Source organism: Haplochromis burtoni, unplaced genomic scaffold (assembly GCF_018398535.1).
Source record: "Haplochromis burtoni strain Fernald_Lab_line unplaced genomic scaffold, NCSU_Asbu1 Contig_122, whole genome shotgun sequence".
Lineage (NCBI taxonomy): Eukaryota > Metazoa > Chordata > Actinopteri > Cichliformes > Cichlidae > Haplochromis > Haplochromis burtoni.
Genome location: NW_024582483.1, coordinates 146,707 through 166,509, shown reverse-complemented (window position 1 = coordinate 166,509; position 19,803 = coordinate 146,707). Strand labels below are relative to the sequence as shown.

At 40.7% G+C, this 19,803-nt stretch overlaps 1 protein-coding gene across 1 annotated transcript in view; it reads left to right on the top strand.

Moving 5' to 3' along the window:
- The window catches only part of myo15ab (myosin XVAb), a 48,493-nt gene that overhangs the window by 5,722 nt on the left and 22,968 nt on the right, over positions 1–19,803 (top strand). The window contains exons 10-38 of the mRNA XM_014335845.2: positions 1,255–1,329; positions 1,416–1,506; positions 1,630–1,635; positions 1,730–1,833; positions 2,375–2,438; positions 3,115–3,228; positions 4,458–4,619; positions 4,735–4,848; positions 4,959–5,017; positions 5,338–5,461; positions 5,573–5,668; positions 7,280–7,411; positions 8,128–8,253; positions 9,334–9,411; positions 9,515–9,666; positions 11,281–11,326; positions 11,482–11,606; positions 12,054–12,171; positions 12,276–12,451; positions 13,957–14,041; positions 14,157–14,189; positions 14,319–14,400; positions 14,576–14,706; positions 15,119–15,214; positions 16,468–16,596; positions 16,687–16,793; positions 16,962–17,140; positions 18,523–18,595; positions 18,716–18,907. Coding sequence (XP_014191331.2) covers positions 1,255–1,329; positions 1,416–1,506; positions 1,630–1,635; positions 1,730–1,833; positions 2,375–2,438; positions 3,115–3,228; positions 4,458–4,619; positions 4,735–4,848; positions 4,959–5,017; positions 5,338–5,461; positions 5,573–5,668; positions 7,280–7,411; positions 8,128–8,253; positions 9,334–9,411; positions 9,515–9,666; positions 11,281–11,326; positions 11,482–11,606; positions 12,054–12,171; positions 12,276–12,451; positions 13,957–14,041; positions 14,157–14,189; positions 14,319–14,400; positions 14,576–14,706; positions 15,119–15,214; positions 16,468–16,596; positions 16,687–16,793; positions 16,962–17,140; positions 18,523–18,595; positions 18,716–18,907 — 3,069 coding nt within the window. The remainder of the gene's footprint in view (positions 1–1,254; positions 1,330–1,415; positions 1,507–1,629; positions 1,636–1,729; positions 1,834–2,374; positions 2,439–3,114; positions 3,229–4,457; positions 4,620–4,734; positions 4,849–4,958; positions 5,018–5,337; positions 5,462–5,572; positions 5,669–7,279; positions 7,412–8,127; positions 8,254–9,333; positions 9,412–9,514; positions 9,667–11,280; positions 11,327–11,481; positions 11,607–12,053; positions 12,172–12,275; positions 12,452–13,956; positions 14,042–14,156; positions 14,190–14,318; positions 14,401–14,575; positions 14,707–15,118; positions 15,215–16,467; positions 16,597–16,686; positions 16,794–16,961; positions 17,141–18,522; positions 18,596–18,715; positions 18,908–19,803) is intronic.

The window sequence follows — 19,803 nt, the reverse complement described above, 5'->3', positions numbered from 1 at the left end:
GTGTGTGTGTGTGTGTGTGTGTGTGTGTGTGTGTTTGGGCTTTTGCATGTGTTGGACCTGTTAGAGTTTCTGCAAAGAGGTAATGCAAGATAGGGCCATTTTTGAGTATTTTACTATTAATAAACTGCACAAGATTATTAGGCTCGAAATGATTTAATTCTAACTTTGTCTCAGAAGTGTGACAAAGGTCAGGCATTTTCCTATGAATTTAGCAAGAAGTGACCCTTTCTAGACTATTTATTTATTTATTTATTTTTGTAGACTACCCGTTTTTGGATTTATCAGATGTGAAGATGTCTGCCTTGTTTAGAATATAATGAATTAGACGACACTAGCCCTGTAGTTCTAAACTGAAAAAGTCGACAGGAGCTTTTCTTTTTGTTTATAAAGCAAAAAAAACAGGTAGCTAGCTAGCATTATAGTTCAGCTTAAAGGATGCTGTTATTTTTTACATTCGGTCAGGCTGCCACAAGCAAAGTGATACACTGAGCTGACATAGTTCAGAATAAAGAAAATAGTTCCTTCATGAAACTTTTTTGGGGGAATAAACGGGTTGTAATTCATTGCAAGAGACATTGCTAATGACTTTTCCAAATGCAGTTTTTGGCAGTTTAATACACTTTATTCTAGAGAAAGGCAGACGTCTACACAGCTAATTTCTCCTGGTTAACTTAACCTCAAAATCTAGATGCATAAATAAAACTAAAGGCCAGAGAATGGTTCATGGTTCAGAAAAAGTTGGAACCACAATTGTTTGAAAATGGAGTGCTTATTGAAACAATTTTTTGAAAAAACAAAAATATTAATTTGCATCTACATGAGTTTAAAAAAATGTATTGTGTAATTCATTTTGGTTTTTGTGGGTGAAAAAATTCACACTGATGACGCAAAAGTCTCAAAAACTCACAAAACACCACGTATCAAATGTGATACACTAGCCGTTAAAAGGTTAAACCTTTAAGTGAAACCTTTACAGCTGTGTTTGTGTGGGCATACGCTGTCCCACTACATCTGTCTACATGTGTCGTAAGCTGTGCTCTGAGATCCTGTACGGCGGTAAATAAAGGCGTTAAAGGCCAGCACTCTCAGGTGTTAGTAACAGGCTCGCCTTACACTGTTAATGGTCTGTTGCCAAGGGAGAGTTTGGTTATGGATTTCACTGCCACTTCTACACACACCAAGCTGACATGCACACAGCTGGTGTGTGTGTGTGTGTGATTTTATTCTAATTCGACATCTTTTGTTGTGTTGCAGTCATCTCTTTGCCATTGCTAATCTCTCATATACCACCATGATGGATGCCAAAAAAGATCAGTGTATAGTGATCAGGTATGAACTGCTGATTAAAGTCTGATTAAAGGCATCATAAAACGAGCGCTATAAATCATTCATATTGGTGGTTTTTGTTATTCCAGTGGAGAAAGTGGGTCAGGGAAGACTGAGGCCACTAAATTGATCCTGCGTTACCTGACAGCCATACACCACAAACGCAATGTCACACAGCAGGTATATGTCCAGTGTCCAATTCTTTTGTATGAGTGGACAGACACAGAATGAAGCTCATATTCAGTTTAAACTAACTTTTTTTTCTTTCACATCATGGTCTTTAAATCTATCTTCTGCCTTCAGATAGAGGTAAAGTATTTTCATCGCTTCCCCCATATTTTGCTCTCTTTACCGTCATACTGAAAGTGCTCATAGTAATTTTCCCTCTGTGCTGACTGGGCAGATCCTTGAGGCCATGCCCCTGTTGGAGTCTTTTGGGAATGCCAAAACAGTGCGCAACGACAACTCTTCACGCTTTGGCAAATACACGCAGATCTACATGAATGAGTGAGTAGTAACAACGTTCTTCTTCTTTCAGCTGCTTGCTTTTGGTGTTGGTGTTACGCCAAAAAGGGATTTCCGATGTTTCAGTGTGTTTTTTTTATTTGTAATAATTTTGCTTTTATTGTTAGGTAGACTGTAATCTATAGCATTTATGAAGAGGCTATATATAAAATAAAGAAACGGCCTATTTTGTGACTCTACTCTGTGTTATACATTATCTCGCCCATTTTGGTCACTTGAAATGTCTTTATAGATCTGTAATGTTATCCCTGTATCATAACACACACACAGAAACACACACACACACACACACGCACACAGAGAATTGGTGACACTGGGTTTACTGGGGAATATGCTAATATGTCCCACTGGCACAGTTAGATAAGGAGTTGATTTTCTGTTAGAACTGTGACAGAGAGCACATTACACATGCATGACTTGTTACTTAACTCAGCCTTACTCTGTGTTTGCATGTGTGTGTGTGTGTGTGTGTGTGTGTGTGTGTGTGTGTGTGTGTGTGTACCTGACTGTGTAATTTTACCAGGGGTGTAATCAGCGGTGCCATAACGTCTCAGTACCTGCTGGAGAAGTCACGCATTGTCTTTCAGGTGAAAAACTCTCAAACACACGTATTCACACAACAGCTCAGGTGGCGTCTTTTTACCACTGAGTCATGAGCCCCATTCAGACATGCACTCCTTTCCATTAATCTAATGCCATCTGAACCTAGCGCTACATAACCTAGTAGGCACCCTGTTCACTTTTCCTGTAAAACCTGCAACAGCAACCTTTCTTGGTACTAGGCCACTTACACGTCACCGAACGGCATTTGCGTTGAAGAACAGGCAAGCACAAAGTCGTAACAGTGTCTTACCTGTGTAATTAAGTTCACTGTTAATTTCAAGTAAAAGTTCAAGTAAAATTTAAACATTGCTTTGTGATGTGCTTTTGCCATCCACAGTCCAGATATACCTCTAAGCCTGGTCTAAGGGAGAATTAAATATTCACATACTGTGGCTCTAATAACAGTGACGTATATCTGAATGGCTTTGAATGACAGACAGCTGTGTCTTACAGACAGATGTAGAGATGTAGCCCGAGACTTTCTTCGTGGTCGCTTTCATCTGGTCACACATCCTTTGAGTAACCCTCAAATATGTGTTTCTCTGTCAACGGCATTATGTGTGTCCGTTTCAGTCATAAGAGATTTAAACTGCTAAGCAGTCCTAGTGTGTGTGCGCATGTGTCAGGGTGACTTTTTTCTGTATGTGTGTCTATTCACAGGCCAAATCAGAGAGGAACTATCACATCTTCTATGAGATGTTGGCAGGCCTTCCTCCTCATGAGAAGCACTCGCTGTACCTGCAGGAAGCTGAGACTTACTACTATCTCAATCAGGTGCTCAGATTCAAACACGCAGACATCCATCAGATATCAAAGAAAATCAAAAGGACATTAACCTCCTGTAGAGTTAACATTAGCATAACTACTACTTCAGTAAGCCTTAAGCCATTAAGTCTTGGGACTAAAATTCAATAAGAACCATACTGCAAAAGCAGCCCAAGAGTTTCTTGAGGCAAAGAAATGGTATAATCTGTAATGACCAAGACAGTCACCCGATCTCAGCCCAATAGAGCATGCTTTTCAGTTACTGAAGCCTAAACTAGATGGAGAGAGACCCACAAACAAACAGCAACTGAAGGCAGCTACAGTAAAGCCCTGGAAGAGCATCTGTGTCACGTTATCTATAATATATATATTTCTAAAAATGGCTTGAATTCCTAAAAAGTTAATGGAATTTTTTTGTGAAACCCATTTAATTAAAGCTGAAAATCTGCACTTGGATTACATGTTGATTGTTTTATTTAAAATCCACTGTGGTGGCGTGCAGTGTGATCCAAAATCAGCCATTGTTAAACCAGTCCTGAACAATGAAAGAGATCAGACTAATGTCACAGTATTAATACAGCACAGAAATGACCATTTCATTGCTCACAGATTTAAAACCATGAAACCACAGCCTATCCTGGTGAATAGGATTAACATTATACTTGTTGAACGTCCACTTTTCAACATTTATATTGAAACACAGGTGTGCGTAACTGCAGCCTAGCAAAGCTGCAGGCACAGCTGTAGTCTTGTTTCTTCTTTGTCAGCTGTCCTGCCAACACCAAGGTTTTTTTTTCCACACAAAAAGAATTAATTAGGGTCATTTGTTCATAATTATGACATTTTCTGTTTGTTTTTTCACCTCTGGGCTTTATTTCCAAGCTGATTTGCGCTGTTGTATTTCTTTATGAGGTAGTGTTCATCTTGGACTATTTCCCACCCAGTTAGCGGTGTGTTTGTGGTAATTACAACAACATTTTTTGAAGAGTAACTTAACACCGAGCTGAGAGATAGCGTGTCATTGCTCTCCCTGACTGAAAGTGTGCTGACAAGTGAGCCCTTTTGCACTCGTAACTGCAATCACCAGTGAGGTCACGGTGCTCTGATACACCCTGAAGTGGATCCTCCCCATCACTGCACCAAGAGACTCAAATCGCTGATAAGTTGCTCTTAAATTAGACCTAAAGAGGGTAAAATGTCTTTTTCCTAACGGTGCACGTGTGTGTCCATGCATGCAGGGAGGGAACTGTACCATAGAGGGAAAGGATGACGGGGAGGACTTCAGGCGTTTGCTGAGTGCCATGGACATCCTGTGTTTCACCCCAGAGGAGCAAAATGGCATCTACAGACTTCTTTCCTCTGTCCTTCATCTGGGGAACATCTACTTCCAGCCACACCTGGTCTGTCTTTCAAACACAAACATGTATTTAGTTTCACGACCTAATGGTGAGGATGACGTTGGCAGTAATAATGACAGTGACTCCATATGTATGTGTCTGCGACTGTGTCCCGCAGGCTGAGGGTCAGGAGGTCGCGTCAGTGGTGAGCACGCAGGAGATAAGGGTGGTGGCTGAGCTGCTGCTGGTCTCACCCGAGGGCCTAGAGAAATCTGTCACCTTCAAGCTGACAGTAAGTGGTGCACACTTTTGCAGAAACAGCCCCGTGCACACACCACAGATATGATTATTTCTGTAACAAAATATAGATGTTAGATATCAGAGATGTGTTTGATCCCCCAGGATACGGTGCGGGAGAAGATCTATACTCCGCTGACAGTGGAGAGTGCTGTGGATGCCAGGTGAGTGAGTGACTAAAAGTCTCAATCTGTTAAATTAAACATGATGCACCTTGCTCTGCTTGGGGGAAAAAAACTGAAAATCTTAGGGCTTTTTTATGTCCTCATGTTTTTTTCACCCCCTTCTTTAAAATCATACCAGGAGACTGCTGAGAGGGAGCCAAGAGTCTGTGATATTCTCTTCCAATCTTTGGTAGAGGCATGTGAGGACAAAGGACGTCAGGGCTTGAAGTCGGGGGGGTGGGGGGGTTTCAGATGTCCTCTGTTTCCATAGGAACCGGGTTTTCTGTTTCCATAGAAACCTTATTGTGCGTTTTTCATAGAGATGCTGTTGCCAAGATCCTGTATTCGCTGCTGTTTAGTTGGCTGACGGAGCGCATCAACGGACGCGTCTACCCTCGCAACGAAGCGCTCTCCATCTCCGTGCTGGACATTTATGGATTTGAGGTCACACTGAAGAGCACTCGCAGTAACGTCACATCTGTGTTTGTGTCTGAGCTGACCCGTGTGCTAAGTGACTCACATAACCCCCGGTTGTCTCTTCTGTGTGTCCTCCAGGAGCTACAGGTGAACAGTTTTGAGCAGCTGTGCATCAACTACGCCAATGAAACTTTGCAGTTCTACTTTAACAGGGTCATTTTCCAGGAGGAGCAGGTCAGAGAACCACAAGTTAATGTGTTCATTTCCCATTTAGTTCACATCAGTGACATCACTGACCAGTTTGTTAGGTACACCTGTTCAACTTTTCATTAATGCAAGTATCTAATTGCCCAATCACATGTCAGCAACTCTATGCATTTAGGCATGTAGATGTGGTCAAGACCACCTGCTGAAGTTCAAATTGATTTAAGTGATTCTGAACATGGCATAGTTGTTGGTATGAGATGTGTCCGAATGGTTTAGAAACTGCTGATCTGATGGGATTTTCCCAAACAACCATCTCAAGGATTTACAAAGAACAGTCTGAAAAAGAGAAAATATCAAATAACCGGCAGTTTCTCTGTGAAAATGTTGTTTTGATGTCAGAGTTCAGAGCAGAATGGCCAGACTTCTTTAAGCTGATAGGAAAGCAACAACCAATGTATCCAAAAGAATGAATGCACAATGCCTTGAAACCTGAAGCAGATGGGCTACAGCAGCAGAAGTCCACACTGGGTGCTGCTACTGTCAGCTAAACACTGAAACTGAGGCTATAATTGACACGGGCTCACCAAAACTGGACAAAAGATTAGAAAAATGTTGCCTGGTCCACTGAGTTTCAATTTCTGCTGCAACATTCAGATGGTAGAATCCAAATTTGGCATAAACATCATGAAAGAATGGATCCATCCTGCCTTGTATCAATGCTTCAGGGTGCTGTTGGTGTAATGGTGTAATGGTGTGGGGATATTTTCTCGGCACACATTGGGCCTCCTTAGTGCCAAATGAGCATTGTTTAAACACCACAGCCTACCTGAGTATTGCTGCTTACTATGTCCATCCCTTTATGACAACAATGTACCCATCGTCTGACGGTTGCTTCCAGCAGAATAATACACCATGTCACAAAGCTCAAACCCTCTCAGACTGGTTTCTTGAACATAATGGGTTTCACTGTACTGAATGGCTTTCACAGTCACCAGATCTCAATCCAGTACAGCACATTTGGGATGTTGTGGAACAGAAGGTTCACATCATTGATTTGCAGCCAACAAATCTGCAGTATCTGTGTGATGCTATCATGTCACTAAGGACCAAAATCTCTGAAGAATGTTTCTGAGCAGCTTGTTCAAGCTATACCATAAAGAATTAAATCAGTTCTGAATGTCAAACATGAGCACAAACTAGCAAGGTGTTCCCAGTAAAGTTTTCAGTGACTGTATGTATGCAAGGCTGCCTGCAAACTATCACAATAATTTACAGGCAGCCACAAAGCAAAAAAACCCCAACAACACAAAGCCCCCCGCATAGTTCACCACTGAAGCCAACAAGATAATTTAATGTAGCAACAAAAAAAGTTAAAATGACACCAGAGAAGCTTAAAGAGTTTTGTGTTAATGATACAGAAGCACAACTATGAAACCTATATTCCCGTTTCACAGTTGTAGCCCCATGTCACCCGTCTAAAAAAGGAGGGATTTCCAGAGGCACATTTAAACTCAGGCTATCAAATCTTTCACAAATCATAGCAGAAAGCAAGAAACAATTAGCAGCGAGTTAGTCGAGTTTTACACACACCAGCCTGACGAATCTTGCGCTTGTTTTGTGCTGAATTGTGCTGCGTAGGAGGAGTACATGCGGGAGCAGATCAAATGGCAGCAGCAGCCCTTCGGCCACAACGAGGCATGCCTCGACCTTATTGCTGCTAAGCCCCATGGGATACTGCGCATACTGGACGACCAGTGTGGTTTCCCTCAGGTAAGCCCATTCCTGTTAAACTAATAACCGTTTTCTCCAGAGTTATTGGAATTCGCTTAAATTGAATCAAAAACACATACAATATGAAAGTGAATACAATAATGGTAAACACAAGCAGTTTTTAATTAAGACAAAGGTGTTTAATGACTTATAACTCCACGGAGAGAGAAGCCCCAAGTGCGCGAAGAACAAGTGATTGAGACAGACTCAGTATGTGGAAAGCGAGCGCACTTATAATAAGCTTATATTAGATTACAGGAAACTTTGGAAGAGTTGCACTCTTTAAGCGTGCTGTTAAAAAAACACAAGCCAACAACAGCTCTAACTTCATATTTCATATCTCAGTTTTAAAAAAAATTGAGTTAAAAAAGAAAAAAAAACCCTGCACTATTGGATTTCTCATTAACCAGGAGACTGTATTGTAGCCAGCTTCAATCAATACAAAACTATCCCACATGCTCACTTAATTGCCTACCTGCTGCTATCATTATTCCCGGGGCTCCCAGTGTAAGAAGCTGTCTGAGCTCATAGTGAGATAAATGTATTATAAGTCTCTGATGCTCGGAGTGAAATATGAACACGCCGTTACATGAAAAACCCACTGAGGCGATCTGCCAAACACACACACGCAGACACGCACAGGAAACATGTGTTTGTGCTGTAGAGGTTTAGTTTCCATGGCTCAACAACCATTAACCATCTCCAATCATTGCTAGGCAACAGACCACACCTTCCTTCAGAAGTGCCACTATCACCATGGAAACAATCCGCTCTATGCCAGGCCAAAGATGCCACAGCCAGAGTTTACCCTGAAACACTATGCAGGGAAGGTCACCTACCAGGTACTTCCTGCCTTCCCTGTTTTCTTTCCTGCTTCTCTGTGTTTTGCTTTTTAACATTTTCAACTTTTAATTTCTCAACGTTTCAATCTCTTTTATAGCCTTTTTTTTCAGTGTTCTTCCTCTGATCATTTCCTTTTTCCCCCTCTTTTTTTGCATTCTCATATAAAGTGCATCTGGAAAGTATTCACAGCTCTTTGCTTGTCCTACATTTTGTCATATTACAGCATTATTTCAAATCACTGATTAAATTCATTTTCCACTTTTTATTCTACAAACAGTACAAAAAAAGTTTGCTTGAAATTCTTGAAAATTTATTAAAATAAAAAGCTAAAATATAACATGCACATAAATAAGAATTCACACCCTTTGCCAGTGATCATCTGTCAGATGTCTGTACAACGTGATTGGAGTCCACATGTGGTAAATTCAGACATACAAGGGCCGCAGGTCTCAAACTGGGGCTTTTGCATTTCAGCCGTATAGCATATGTGCACCTGCTCAAACACTGAGTTAAACAGGTGCCCATCAGATCCAAAGTCCACATTGTTCTTGGATGTAAGGATTTTAAACAATTTAAAATGAATACACACCAAAATCCACACATCTGACAGACTAAGAGCCACAGGTGCTGTTGAAATGACATTTTTAATTGAAAATTTGAGTGAGTGATTTTTCTTTTAGTTGACTAATTGCTTAACAGCTCTAGAATTGTGTGTCCATCCATCTATTTTTTTCCATCCATTCTTGTTCAGGTTCACATGGCTTCTATTGTGAATAAATCATTGTGAAGTAGTACTCGGGAGTACTGAAAAACTGTGTTATAATAATGAATGAATGTGATATAGTATTGAAGGTTATTAGGTTTTTCATCAAAATGTCTTGCTTTGGACAGTATGATTGTGAAACAGGTAGTCGCTTGCATACTGTGTGGTATGTTTTAAACATATTCTAATGTAATCTGTCAAAACCAGACTCCAGAGATATTTCCATTCCATAAAAATCTCCCTGTCGTTCATGCATGTGGCTGTAAATTTCTGGTTTGAATCAATTTGCAATAGTTTTGAATGATTTGTGATGCAGGTCTACAAATTCTTGGATAAGAACTTTGATATGGTGCGCCAGGATGTTTTGGACCTCTTCACCCAGAGCAAGAACAGAGTGAGAAGTCGAAATGTTAAAAAAAAAATTGATTCAGATACTAAAGTATGGTGAAGCATGATATTGTAACGTGGATATTATCTGTGTCTTTCTGTGTGTGTAGATGGTTTCGAGCCTCTTCTGGAAGCACTCAGAGTCTTTGTCTCAGCAGCGGTCTAACGTGCGGCGCAGCAGCGCGGCTCGCCGTTATCAGGCCAACACGGTCAGCGCAAAGTTTCAAAGCAGCCTGCAAGAGCTGCTGGAAAAGATGGAAAGGTTTTAGGCTCATTTATCTTTTTAAAACAAGAAGACTGCATCACAGCTTTCTTTGAAATCTCTCCCTCTTTGACACTAACTCGAGTTCCCACAATACACTGAGCCTGTCATCAGTTCAGGTGGACCACAAAGTCAAGCTCAGCTACAACTGCGATGAATCAGCTGAATGTTCACCTGACAGTCTTCTATGCATCCAGCTGACAAATCGCATAATGGGTGGGCAATTTAAGTAGCTTTATCCTAAAGTCACACAAGGAAAAACAGTGGACCACAGTGCAGCCGTGTGCAGTAAAATTAAATGCTTGCTTTGAAGATGAGAATCAGGTCAGCTACTGTCTTTAAAGCGGTTTTGGTGGATCAACATGCTGATAAAATAACAATACAACTGAGCCAGTGTGCAGCTGAATAGGGTCAATCTGGCAATTATGTGAAATCTGTTTGTGATAATCTGGTGTTTAACTGTGACTAATTAGATTAAATCACAAATCTGTTGGCATCAAAATCACATTAACGACTTTCATTCAGACTCCAGACACAACCTCATAGATTTGAAACAAATATTCAGAAATTACTTGCAAACTGACCATATTACCAGCAAACCTGCTTTTATATAGACATGTAACCAGATTACAATCAAACTGAGAGATGAGTCCCCCGTTGCAAAAAGACACCTGCATACCTGTTAACCTTGACTCAGAATATAAATTAGAAAGTTACTTGCCAACTTTTACCAGTCTGTATGTGAGTGGTTGCAGAGAGTCAAGCCAGACTGCAGTTGTTTGGAGACAGGTTGCCAACCACCAGGCAACTGGTGCAGTCACCTTCCAATCAAAAGTGGTCACTCAGAGGTCCGGTTTTTCCTAGTTGCCATGAGGTTGCCATCCTGTTTTTGCTGTAGTGTGACTGAGCCATGACTCTGCTTGCAGTTAAGAATCATCTGCAAGTCCCTTTGTACCAAGTCCCCCCCCCATCTCCTCCTTTTATGGTGTGTCTGACTTAATCAGTATCATGTCTGCTGTCAGTTCTGTACAGACAGTCTCGTTGGTCCTCTCCCTGCTGCCTCTAGCTTTGCACATGTGCACATGGAAGGACGGGGAGGTGAGCAGCGCCACACCACCAAATATGAATCGCAGTCGTGGGAAATATTAATCTCCTTTAGACTAAAGTGGTCCTGACTATCACTGGTGAAAAAAGATAATGATGCTTCATAAATGTATGAAATTGTCTGTGATGAGAGTGTCTGATGTGGGCAATGAGCAAAAGAAGGAGTGGTTTCTTTCACAGCTCTCATCAAACAACGCACACTCTATCATGGCCTTGTTCCTAAAGGCGGATTGAACAATTTGTTTTGCCGTGGTGTACCATTAGACTAAAGTGATTATCTCTGACAGCCTTATTAGCCTCAATCATGTCTCAAATAGATGAAAACTGAGGCCTCAGGAGGTCTGTCAGTCTGAAATTGTTAATAATGTAGCTCCAGCTATAAAAGTACATGCCATGCATTCTCATTTTCAGCTGGAAAGTAGACTTCCCCGCACAGTTTATCAGGTTTCATCAGCTCATGCATTTGTTTATTCACTCATCCATCCATTCATTCTCATCTATCTGTGACAGGTGTAACCCTTATTTTGTGCGATGCATCAAGCCAAACCATCTTAAGGTATATTTGCAAGTTGGATGATGTGTGCAGGCTTGCAGTGCTTTCTTGTTTAGATTTTTATTAATTTCTGTTTTTAAAAAAAGCATATATCTATATATATGTGTGTGTGTGTGTGTGTGTGTGTGTGTGTGCATGTACATTGTGTACTGTTATAGGAGCCAGGAATGTTTGACATGGAGCTGGTCAAAACTCAGCTGCATTACTCCGGCATCATGGAGACCATCCACATCAGGAAGGAGGGTTATCCAATCAGACTGCACTTTCACAGCTTCCTATCGAGGTTGGCCACCTACTTATCTCCAAGCTGATTGTGTTTGAATCATCTCAGCTTCCTTTCCTCAAATAAATTGTTTCTGCTGCCCTCTCCACTCGCTGCTTTCAGTTTTCAAAAACTGCTCAGATTGGTCTTTTTTTTCTGGGTAGAATACGTTTCACACAGATTTCTTCACGCTGAAGTAGCCATCTGGCTTTTGTCACCTCCTGCAGTAGGAGAGCAGCTGAAATCAATTGATCTCACAGCGCCGTTCACTGCCAAAGTAGTCTGAGAAAAGAAAACAATGTCAGCACAGTCCAGCGTTTACAATAAGATTCACAGATAGAAGTTACTGAAGCTGTGAATGCCCAGATTCCCAATAAGCTCTCAGATTCACCACAAGTAATAAGCAAAGATACACAAGATTTAGGTGTTTTCACAGAATTCAGATTGAACTGTCACATGTCGATGCAGGTATAAAGCCCTGCTCTGCCTGAAGGATACTCCACCTGCAGACGGAGAAAACTGCGTTGCCATGCTCCAAAGACTCGGCCCAGTGAAGACCGACTCGTATCAGCTGGGTGTCAGTAAGGTGAGCGTTCTCAGAAATCTGCACACAAGTACAAATCATGAGGTCAGCTATGTCGTGCTTTAGATTTAAAAACAGCTGAGTTTTTATTTGTGTGTGTGTGTTAGATTTTTCTGAAAGAGGAGTTGTATCAGCTGCTGGAGGGCAAGCGTGACCGTGTGCTGAACCTCGCTGCCATGACGCTGCAGAGATACACGCGCACGTGCTTCATCCGAAAGAACTTCATCAAATTCAAGCGCTTTCTGACTGTGTTTGAAGCTCGTAGCAGAGGCTACCTGGCCAGGTAACATGCCCATCGTGTTGCCTTCATCTAATGCTTCAAAGCATCATCACTTCACATTTCAAATGTCCTTATATATATATATATATATATATATATATATATATATATAGCTATGTATATATATATATTCATATATATATATATATATATTATATATATATATATATATTATATATTATATATAATATATATATATATATATATAATATATTAATTATATTTAATTTCCTCCTCAAAAAATACAGAAAACAGAGAAAAACTCCAAATAGTCACAATCTTATTTCTCTTAAAGCCGAACACTATCAGTATCATCGGTCTTTTCCTGGAAGTCGACTGAGCCTCGGCTTTCTTCAGCAGCCAACATGTTGCCCTGTTTAGTCTGGAGTTTCAGTCCTGCACTTGGCAATTTAGGCTTTAGGGTTTGGTTTCACAGAGTCAAACAGGTCAAACCTTATCGCAGACAACCTGCTTCTTTGTCCTTGATGTGAGGAGACAAGGCCAGAGGATTCAGGCTGTACTTATCCATCAAAGGTGATAGATGTCTGATTCGCTGCCGGCCCACCAAAGCCCATAGATGTTCCAATTTACATTTTGTTCTACTGTGTAAAAAAATCAATAAAAAAGCACTAAAACTCAAGGTCAGACATTTCAAGACATTAATTATAGTTCAGCAGCGGCCGGTCTCCCTCTGATGAATTTGGGGAAATGATACATTAAATCTTGTTACACTGGTTGCAGCATTAATTCTTATTAGAGTAAGATGTCAGACTTTTGAACAAAAACATGGCAATTTTATTCATTTCTTTATTTACATACAGTCATGATAAAAAGAAAGGACATAATAAAAATGATATCAACTACTTAGCAGGTTTTAAAATTAGGTAAATGCAACCTGACATCAACAAAAGTGCATTACATATTAAACTTTGTCATTATTTTCCTTTTTTTAACAAAAATTAAAGCAAAATGCAGAAGCAGTGTGTGAGAAACTAAGTGCAGCCCATGACTTAATAGTGTCTAAAACCACATTTAGACATTTACATACAGTAATCATTTTCTGTATGACTTTATCAATCTCTCACACCTGAGTGCTCCAGAGCAGAAACGTGCAAAAGCACAACAGATGCTCACATTCGCTGATGATCAATTTGATTAACAGCACCCAGCTGCTACTTACCCTCTCAATTCCTATGGAAGCAGTAAGGGTGATCTTAGTTTTACACACACTGCTGCTGCATTTTGCTTTAGTTTTTGTCAAATAAACGCACGACAGTGTAATATGTCACATTTGTTTGCTCATCTGAGATCATATTTTTGTCATTTTAACACCTGCTGATGACGTGATTGTTTTTATAACGTCCTAAAACATAAAACTTCCAAATTTTAAACTCTGATATGTCAGTGATTTTACCATGACTCTATGTACTGAACATTAAATCAGTGTTTTCTCTGCTCTCTGTTTGCTTCTTTTCGAATCCTTCATGGTTAATCCTTCCCCTAAACAGGAAAAACTTTGCTCTGAGGAGGAAGTACCTAATCAGGTTACGCTCCGTCGTGCTGCTCATCGTCAATCGCCAGCGTTACATGAGGGTAGGCGCACACGGTTTGAATAAACTGCTGGACACATTTACATATTTCTAAAAACAAGCGAACAAATAAAAAATGAACCAGCGTGTCAAGTATGATGCTGTTGTGTTTCTGTCAGACAGTGGTGGAGCCTGCAAGGAAGGCGGAGGAGGTGAGACAGGGAGGACGTAGGGAGAATACGTCAAAGGGAGGAGGGCCGCATTTTGAGTAAAAGAAGAAGATTTCGTGTACGTGTATAAATGTTTGAGTGTGTGTGTGTGTGTGTTTGCAACGTGTGCAGGATCGCATCAATCGAGAAGTGGTGAATGTGACAACATTGCCCATTCCTGCTGAGCTGGCCGCCCTGCTACAGGCTGCTTCAGGTACACACACACACACTCATATATAACACTTGCTGATATGAAGACAGTGCTATAAAAAACCTCCATCAGAAGATGTGTTCCATCTTGTTTGCAGGTGGCCTCGAGAATATTTGCTGTCGTATTTCTGTGCTCACACACGGCCTGCTGCTTTTGTTTGTATGCGTGTGTCGTGCAGGTGGTGAGGAGCTGCATTCTGACTGCTTGGCTGTCGTTCAGGCTCCAAAGGTTCAGGTTGACCCCCAGTTGACCCTGCCCCTGGACATCAACAACTACCTCATGACACACTACATCCGGGCTATGTTTAGGGTAATAATGAAGATACACGCACAGTTATGTTCAGATCGTGTTAGAGGACATTACACTGACTTACATTTATCGCATGTAGACTTTCTGTAACCCTAAACATGCTACTGCTGCCACTTGCTGAACCATAAACCTTTTACTGTAACATTAAACCAAGTGGTTGTCATAAAATGTAATTATTTACATCAAGAGGACTTGCTTTTTGTCACCACAGGGGAAGCAGGTCTGCACAACATCACTGTCTAAACAGCTTCATGTCCCTTACAACAGGAAAAGTACAAGCACTCAGGAAATGCATGTAAATTTTTGTGACTGGTTTAAATAAATGGGAAGCGTCACAGGACTCATTTATATGAGGGTTGTAAATGGTAACTGGATATATCATTTCTCAGGCTGAGTGTGTGTGTGTTTATAGGAGCCGTTGTTTGGGATGGTGACTGCCCCGCTGGAGAATTCCCTGATTCGAATGGATGAGGAGCTAAAACACGGAGCCCTCAACGTTTTCCTTCTGGTATAGTTGCATTCAGTTGTTGCTGGGTAACTCTGGTATCTACAGTGTAAATGAAAACCTTGCGGTGCTGAAAGGTCAAATCTAATGTCAGGAAATGAAAAGCAATCAAATGAATGTGTCCTCCAGTTTTTGGCACTTTAAAAATCCCTCAGCTACAGTTAAGTCCACAGGTCTTTGGAAAATGATACTTTTTTTTTTCTTGTAATGTCGCCTCTGCATGACACTTCGGTGGATTATAAATCAAACATTCAAACAAGCAGGTGACCAGGTGAAGCCGGGTCTCTTGTTATTTCATTAAAGCAGATAAAAGATCTGTGGCTGAAGGTGCATTTGCTGGCTCTTCAGCTCTCAATACGAGGTCCCAAGACATGCAAGGGAAGGAGGCTGTCAGAGAGGTGGCAAAAACTTTAGGAGTGGCCAAATCAACCCACACCAGAGTGATGGGAAGAGAAAAGTATGGAGAAGGAGAGAGACAGCTCACCATCCAAAGCATATCACATTATCTGTCAAACATGGGGGGACAATGTTACAGCATGGCCATGTATGTATGGCTGCCAGCCGAACTGGGTCACTGGTATTTATTGATGTTGTGACTGCGGATAGAAGCAGCAGGATGAATAGTGAAGTGTGCAGGGCTACACTCTCTGCTCAGACTCAGCCAAAAGCTGCAAAACTGATTGGACAGTGCTTCACAGTGAAAAAGGATAGTGACCTAAAGGAACCCAAGAGTTTGTCCAGGCGAAGAAAGTAGAAAATATTATTCAGTGACCAAAGTCAGTCACCCGATCTCAACCCAGCCGAGTATGCTTTTCAGTTAGTGAAGGCAAAACTGAATGCAAAGGGACCCTCAAACAAGCAAGCATCAAGCAGCTGCTGAAGCTTTCCTTTTTTATGGAGCTTATAGTTGGGGCTGGATCAGGTGTCTTTTATTTTTAAAAATAAAACTATATAAATTGAGGGAAATATGCATAAACATAGCTGTAGTTCCTAAATAGTTCATATAATATTTATATGAAACCACTTAATTAAAGCTCAAAGTCTGCACTTCCATCACATCTTAGTTGCTTGATTTAGTATCTGTCCTGGTCCAAACACTTGTGGTTCTAACTGTATCTGTGTTGATTTAACCATCAGTTTAATTGGACATCAACTGTTCAAAATCAGTAAAACCTTTTTTGACCAAACCTATAAATTTGGGGGCTTGAGTTTTACTTATGCATGTCTTAACTACCAACTACCCGTGCTTTTAATAGATACTTCGGTTCATGGGTGACCCAAACTTGAACGGGGCTCAGGAGAATCTGTTTGGGAACTACATCATCCAAAGAGGACTGGCCAATCCCAGCCTCAGAGATGAGATTCTGGTTCAGGTGGCAAATCAAGTAAGAACCACTTTTTGTGTCTACTAATAAACTATATTACTAATTAAATATTTTCTTAATTTACTTCATTGCTGTCTTTTGTACCACTAGGTGTGGAGGAATCCTAACATCCTAAATTCAGAGCGCGGCTGGCTCCTGCTTTCTTCCTGCCTTTCTGCCTTCCTGCCCTCTCAGAGGCTTGCAAAGTACCTGCTGAAGTAAGACGTGAGCCTGCAACATATAAACCATCCATCACTATTAGCAACAGTTTATTGATCTTTATGCTCTAAATTAATATGTTCTTTTGAAGTATTTTGCTCCTTGGTATATTTTTGCTGTGGTTGTGCTGATACTTGTGTTTGTTCATGCTTGTTGTTGTTTTGCAGGTTTGTGTCTGACTATGGGCCGGAGGGCTATGACTGTGTGTGCCAGCACCGTCTGCTTCAGGCCCTGCAGAGGCTCAGTGTCGGGCCAGAGTATGTCAGGACGTACCCACCCTGCCTACTGGAGTGGACCGCCAATCGCAAGAAAGCTCACACGGTTCTGCACGTGCACTGTTTCGATGGTGAGAAAATGAACAACACACAATGAAAACCTTTATGAAAGAGAATGCAAGCATATATATAATATATATTATATAGTATATAATATATATAATATATATATATAATATTTTAATTTTTTTTTTCTTTTTTTTTTTTTTCTTTTTTTTTTTGCTTGATTGTTTGTTTATATTTTTAGAGATGTGTCAAAGTGCCCCTGAGCCTGGGTCTACCAACTATACTTGTAGTCAGCATATTCACTTTCTTTGAATTTAGTTAAGCTCAATCCTATTTTCAAATCATTTTGTCGTTTTGTAAAACTTGCTAAGAAGCAAAAAGGGAGATGATAAAAAGAATGTTGAAAAAATTGCATTCATAAATCTTTTTAACTACCCTTTGCCTTTTTGAATGCTCTTAATCTGGTGCAGCAACACTGTGCAACATGTACACACATAATAACTATGAGATGCAATCAAAGGTTACCTTACCTGATATAAAGTTGGAGGATCTCCATTTTCAGGATCACCTCCTTGTGTACCTCTGGTTCACTTTCAGTGAGGATGCTGCTCTTCTATTGCTCTTTGGAAGCGGGTTTTTTTTTTTTACCTATTTGTAAAAGAAGATGGGAAAAGGGCAAAAACCAGGTTAAAATGACTCATGTCTCAGTCTTCACTGAGACTAGATGGTGTCAAGTATCATGTCAGGAGCATGATGTAGGAGAATGGTCCTATTTTTTTCCCACATTCAGCAGGCATTGCACTGTGAATTTATTACCCAGGATCGGTCTGTGAAAACTGAATCTTTCTGTAATGTCCTGAGATGTCCAAGGGAGATTATTCACTGCCATTATTCACACCGACACAATCATCGCTCACCACCCACAGTGTTTGACAAACGATTTTGTCCTTTTCTCCAAAGATAAATTAAAGTTGAAGCCTCGGAGTAATCTAAAATTAGCGGGAGACCATCTAAAATGTGAGATTGGCCACATTTATATCTGTATGGGAGGAGTTGTGGTCTTATTATTGAACCTATTGAACTGGTCATTTGGTACAATTTGACTCCCTGTAGCTCGACTGTCTTTATTTCCCCCTGAGCCCTGTCAATGTGTGCACTCTCCAGCATGACAGCGGTAGCTGTCTCTCTCTCTCATTTCCGCCTGTCATTCAGCTAATCTGTCCTCGAGCCTTGTGGCAAGTCCGCTGAGGATTAGACAACACCTGATACTCGCTCTGGTTCACTGGTCTTGTTTGTGCCTGTTTGCTGTACTGGTGTCTGTGGGAATCTTCCCAAACACACCAGTGAGGGCGCTGAGAAGTTTGTTTAAGCAATACAGAAGGGAGAATGAAGACAAACACAGCATGTAGCAGTTCATTTTATTCACTCTGGGACATTTGTTCTTCAGGTGTGTCCTTTCTGTGTCCACTGCACTCATGGACAACAGGAGAAGAGATGGCCAAAGACATCTTACAACACAGGTAGCATCTTTGCACAAAATTCACTGGGTAATGTAGAAATGCTGAAAAGAGAAAAGCTGATGACAAGTGAACAGATTACAGTCTTGTATTGTGTGCCTCTGTGTGTGTATGTGTGTCTAGGGGTGTGGTGGAGGGCCGTCGAGGATGGTCGGTGCTGCTGAAAGAGCCGGCTCAGTGGGTGGAGCTAGAGGGCTCAGACTACGTTCTGGACCTGATGTCAGATCTGGAACTTCCTGCTGACTTCCCCAAACACAGCAGCTACTTCATCATCTCTGCACAGGAACCAGCCAGAGTGCGGGCCAATGCCAGCATGTAAGACACCCACACACACACCCACACACACACCCACACACACACACACATACACATACACACCCAGAAATCTCTGAGATTTCATGAACCATTCCAGCCATTATGGGGTTGAGTTTGTCACTGTTTACATTTTAAGATGATGAAGTTAATAAGTGCATTTTCTCTGGTGCTGTACTTACTCATAACTTTGAGATACTTTTGAGATACAACTTCAGGCCTGCTGGAAATATTCAACTTTCCACTGGTAGCACAAATTCCATTTAAAAATGTACCAAGGCTCTTTGGATCCATTGTTGCAGGATTTTAAATAATTTCCCACTGGAATTTTCTTTAAATATTTCACAAAAGGCTAACATTAAGGGACACATCAACAAGGTTAATATAGATTTATTTACTGCAAATTTAGATTTTCTTCATTCTTGCCCTGTTATTGATGTCACAACCCCAGATATTTATCATTTAACAACCACTAAACCCAAATACCTAAGCATACATGATGATTTAAAAACAACTCCACCTTGACCTGATACATCTCTGAAATGTCAGTATGATGAAATAATATACAAAAAGTTTCCAGCCTCAGAGGTATTTTAACTTAAGATGCTTAAGGTTAGTATAGTTATAAATTATGCTTTCCTTTGTCTGTACCTGCAAACTGAGTGATTCAGTTAGAAACAACAGTAAATATTGTTTGTAGCTGTTCTCAGCAAAAAAAAAAGAAGTAAAAAAACAAACAAACAACAAACTCCTTAAGCTGCAGACTGTATATAAAAGATGGAAGTTGCCAGGATGAGGACATCAGGGATTCATTTGTGAAGCCACGTTTTAAAAGTTAGATTTTAGCATTTTGTCTATCGCTGTCTTACTTTTATTGAAGCTGGAAGTGGGACACTTGA